This window comes from Hordeum vulgare, chromosome 1H (assembly GCF_904849725.1).
Source record: "Hordeum vulgare subsp. vulgare chromosome 1H, MorexV3_pseudomolecules_assembly, whole genome shotgun sequence".
Lineage (NCBI taxonomy): Eukaryota > Viridiplantae > Streptophyta > Magnoliopsida > Poales > Poaceae > Hordeum > Hordeum vulgare.
The window spans coordinates 493,413,122-493,417,973 of record NC_058518.1 but is presented as its reverse complement, the minus strand read 5'-3'; the positions used below and the strand labels follow the sequence as shown (position 1 = coordinate 493,417,973).

The 4,852-nt window shown below is 56.5% G+C and overlaps 1 protein-coding gene across 1 annotated transcript; it reads left to right on the top strand.

The window, feature by feature from the left end:
• Positions 1–303: 303 nt before the first annotated feature.
• LOC123418299 (cell division protein ZipA-like) lies at positions 304–1,759 on the top strand. Its single transcript, XM_045106990.1, has 2 exons — positions 304–1,111; positions 1,362–1,759. The coding sequence occupies exons 1-2, from the start codon at positions 509–511 to the stop codon at positions 1,428–1,430; spliced, it is 672 nt and encodes a 223-aa protein (XP_044962925.1). The 5' UTR covers positions 304–508; the 3' UTR covers positions 1,431–1,759.
• Positions 1,760–4,852: the final 3,093 nt, after the last annotated feature.

Below are 4,852 nucleotides of genomic sequence, written 5' to 3'. Positions count from 1 at the left end.
GCGCTGCATGGACGCGCGCCCTGCACCCCTGTCGTGCGGGGCCCGCCCCCCTCGTCCTCTCGCCGTCACGGACGTCGCCACATCGGCACGCCAGCCTCACACCCTTGGTTTGGTTTGGTGGATATACCCCTACTGCTAATAACAGATTGGCCCCGCCGCCCAGTCGCCCTTCCCGTCGGCGACAGCATTTTCTAAGCGGGACGACGACAAGTAGGCCATGCCGTACTCTCCCGCGGCCCCACGCGTCAGCGAGCGCGTACGCAAGTAGGGCCGTGGCGTGCCGCGGTCCCACGGATCAGTGATGTATACGTACGTCCGCGCGCGTCCAGGGTTGGAGCATATGACCGGACTGCCCCCGCGCACCGCACCACAACCACGACGTCCTCGCTTTTGCGTTGCGCTCCGGCCGTAACAAAAACAAACGCGAGCGAGACCCCTGCCTGCCTCAAGACCTCCTCCGCCCCGCCTCCCACCCCTCCCCTCGTCCACGCCGAGGGAGCCGTCGGGCATGGCGGCGACGGCAGATCCGCGGGCGAAGCCGCCGGTCGCGCCCTCCACGCACCACCTAGAGCCGTGGGCGCGCCCGCAGCAGCCGCCTCGACCCCACCGCGTGCCCGCTGTCGAGTCGCCCTCGGGGGCAGCGTCGGGCGGCCGCGATCGCCGCCGCCCGTCGTCCGAGTCCCACCGCAGGGACGCCGCCGGCGACGACGACGACGACGGGATCGAGGGGCTCCGGGTCAAGCTCATGGGCCACCTGCGCGACGCGGCCGACCGGCTTCGCGTGCCCAAGAAAAGTCCTCCCCTGCCCCCACCGCCGAAGGCGAAGGAGCCCGAGCCAGACCGCATGGCGCCGCCGCCGGAGCAGCAGCCGCCGCAGGAGAACGTGGCGGACAAGCCGTGGAAGCTACGGGAGCGCACGCGGCGGCGGCCGGCCGCGCTGTCGTCGTCATGGCCGGCGGCGCCGCCACCGCCGTCGAGGCGGCGCAAGCGGGCCCCGTTCTCCGTTGCCCTGTCGACGGAGGAGATCGAGGAGGACATCTACGCGCTGACGGGCGGCCGGCCGCGGCGGCGGCCGAGGAAGCGGCCGCGCGCCGTACAGCGGCAGCTCGATGTAAGCGCGAATTCCCCACACTGCCCCTGCCTTTTCCCAACCATTTAGTAGTACCAACGCACCGATTTACCGAACTGCCCCTTGGCTCCATCCCATCGATACGCTTTATGCGCTCACTTAACGTAGCAGCGTAAGCACCAGTATAGTAATCCCAGCATGATTGTTGTGTGCAAGAATGGTACACACACTCATCCCCCGGTCCCTAACTAACAAGAGCCGGCACCAACGTGTGTCGTTTCTCTCTGTGCAGTCGCTCTTCCCCGGGCTCTGGCTGGCCGAGGTCACCGCCGACGACTACAAGGTGCCCGACGACGAGTAAGCCGACGGCGACGTGCCGGCGGGTTCCGAGGAAGCTCGGAGCGTCACCTCCCCGCGTCGCAGGACAAGGTAGCCCGAAGAACTTATAGTAACTCGTAAGCTAGGCGTAGACGCGTGGTCGGTCGCGCGCGTCGAGCGAGCCGGTCATGTATTGTACTCGTGTTCACCAGTTAAGTTTACATTACTAGAGTAGGAAAAAAAAACTCTAGCTGCCGACTTTCCTTGTCACATGCTGTTTCTGCTTCGCCGTCTGTACAGTCGCGTGGTCGTACAATCTACTGCACTGCTAGCAGTACTTGCCAATTTATACGACTACTTAATTTTTTTGAACCTCGCCTGCCATCCTAGTTGTAGTACGTACTACTCGGTCAGTCTTGGCTTGGGTGGTGGTGGTGGTGGTGCATGTGGCTGTGCGCGGCAGCACGAGTCGCGCCTCCGCTTTCCGTGCTCGGGGCCAGGCTCAGGTCAGGTCCCGATCCGGTCTTCGTTCCCTTTGCGTCTTCTCTCGTGGGTGGCAACCCGGCCGGGGCGGGCGATTTGGATTCTCTCCTTGGTTCTCTGGGTAGGGAGGGGTGGAGCCCTCGTGCTATCCGCTGCTGGGCCCGGGCCGACGCGGGGCACGGTATGATTGCAGCAGGAGATGCCAGTTTGCTTGCTCGCTCGACCCCTCCAACGAGGAGGAGGCACGCTAGCTTTTCGCGTCGTCTTTCCTTCCTTCTCCCAATCACCAACCTAGCGCTAATGGCTAGTGCTAGCACAAGGAGAGAAAGCGGGGGATTAATCAAGTGAGGTGGTACACAGGTGCAGCTAGCACGTAGTACGGGTTTGCATGGACGGAAATGCCTCGTCAACCTGGCTCGCACGTAGTAGGAAGTGATAAATTCTGCTGCCGGGACATTTTCCTTGGCCACGTCCAAGGAAAACGCGTGTACCTCATCGTTCCTGGGAGGCCGTGCGTGTCGCGATACATGTATACTACTCCTACGTATACACGGTTTGCTCCGGGTCCGTGAGCCCGGACGCGCACCGGGCGGTCGGGTTGGCCGGCCATGTGTCGCGCATTAAAAAAGGGCGATCTTCTTTTCAGCGGGGAGTTTAAGGGCAAATCACGAACCAGCCACTTGTGCACGACAGTTCCTGGCCCCACCTGTCAGGTTCCCGCCGGTAGCCAGCGCAGGTGAGGGGATAGATAGGAGGAGATACGTACGGGCCAGGCAGCAGATCGGCCTGGTACGTCTTCCCTTCATGGCCGGCCTGCCTGGCTGCCACATTGAAAACCCGGTCCCACCTGTCGGTGACGCTAGGCGCTAACCCGCTTCACGTGAGCTGAATGATAATGAGCGTACGTAACGGGCTAGGCGGGCCCACCCGAGTGCCCGACCCAAGGAGAGAGCGTCCGTGCCATGCAGTTCAAATCCTCGTGGGTTAGTTTGTGGCTCTGCTTCGCACGGGACGCCTCGACGGTGGCTGGTCCGTTGATAGGAGATCGAACGGTCAAGACGTGCGCACGACGACGTGGTTTGCCGTGTTCCTGAGCTGGTTGATGATCACGATGGGCGTGTGCTGCACCGCTGGGCGACCTGGCTGGGAAGGAGAATTGCCGGGCAGATGCTTGATGTAAATCAACGCGTCATCCCACGTAGGTTACTCAAGTGTCCAGCCTATCTAAAAGGAAATGAAAGAAAGATTGGTGACGCATAACAAGATTGATTGTGTTCCGATGAATGAACCGCGTAAAACTCTTGTTCCACATAATATGGGATCACTGGTGGGCGGTAGCGGTACACCAGCAGACGGCACACGTGCGATTACTGGGTGGATCGATCATCCATCGCATGCAGATATGTGGGATGATTTGCAGAAGCACGCTTTACACGGGATTAGGGTGTGGCTAGGTCTCAGTCGATTGAGATTTAACCAAGTCTCAGTCAAGTGACATAACATACAAAACAGAAAAATAAAAAATTAAAAAGAAAACTTTGCATGGATTTTAATATAAGATTTTACAGATATAACATCGACTGAGACTTAGCAAGACTGCGGGATTAAGCGCCACCGGTGGCCGGGTTTTGTTAGAGTCTCGTCAACGGCCCTGCCGCCATGCATGCATGCATGCACGCACGCGACCGTCAAAACTAACCGCTCTCATGCGTACGGATTAGCTCCATCAGCTACTGCACCGGTCAACGTACAATCGTTAAGGAGGGCCAGAACCACTAAAATACATTTTTTTAGCATGTCTGTAGGGGTAAAGCGACGCTTTATTCAGCTAATACCATAATTTGTGGGATAACATTCTGATCATGGGATTGCATAAGCCACATACGGCGACACTTGCCTAAAGAAAGGGAACATCTAGCTAACTCATAAGCATCCTCGGTGACAAAACAACCTTCAAAATAAATTACAAGTAATACTAGTTGCTCTAGACTTGATCTCATCGATGATCATACCATGACGACCGCGACTACCATTTGCCAGATCATTGACTACCAGGCCTCTAGCGAACGGCCCAGCGCCAGAGCTTCACGACAAGCAATCGTCTCGAGTGTGGTGGGGTAATGATAACGAAAAATGACTAGAGACGAGCTGCCCAAATAATTATCATGGTAGTCACAACAAACAATAGTTTCAGCTTCTCTAGACATCGATACACCATCATCGACGTGAACTTTTGCAAAAACCATAGGTGGCGCCCAACGGCGGGTTCCTAGTCTAGCTCATATTGTCATCGTCCTTACACCTGTTGGTGGTTCCTTTAGTATTTCTAGCTCGGCAATGAACCGATTGGCAAAGGCATGAGTTGCTCTGGGGCTCCGAAATACCCCGTTGTCGATTGCATGCCTTCGAGCGAACCAAATCGCCCATAAAGTGATTGCTAGCTTCACAAAATCCTCATGCGATAATAAGATATGAAGTGAGAAAAACCATTATTTGGCACTAGACTCGGTTATTGCCATTTTTTGATCCGCGAGATCTTCATCTGTAAATGCCTAGACGCATCGAGACATTGTGTGCTCCAACACAGAGTGTCTCCAAGAGTCTTATGCCCCGCAAATATCGCAACAGCTAGTACGAGACATGTATCGATGGGCCCGAACATATTCAGTAAGGATTGAGTGCTTTGCTAATCGTCACAAGAACAACCTCATCCTCCCACGAACCCGAGTTTTCCATAGCTTCTACCACGAGTCCTCATCAATGGCACTCATGGAGGACCCCCGTTGTACCATCTAGCCACGCTCTCTTCTCTCTCTCGTGGAAACAACATTTTCTGGGCCAATCTTACAATGAATGTGCCATTTTTCTCAAAGATTACATGCCCAGCTATATGTTATATCAGTTGTGCTCAAAGGAATTCCCAAGATATGCGGTATAGTAATGTGTGACAGCCCGGTGCCGACGTTCCAGAAGATTCCCTTT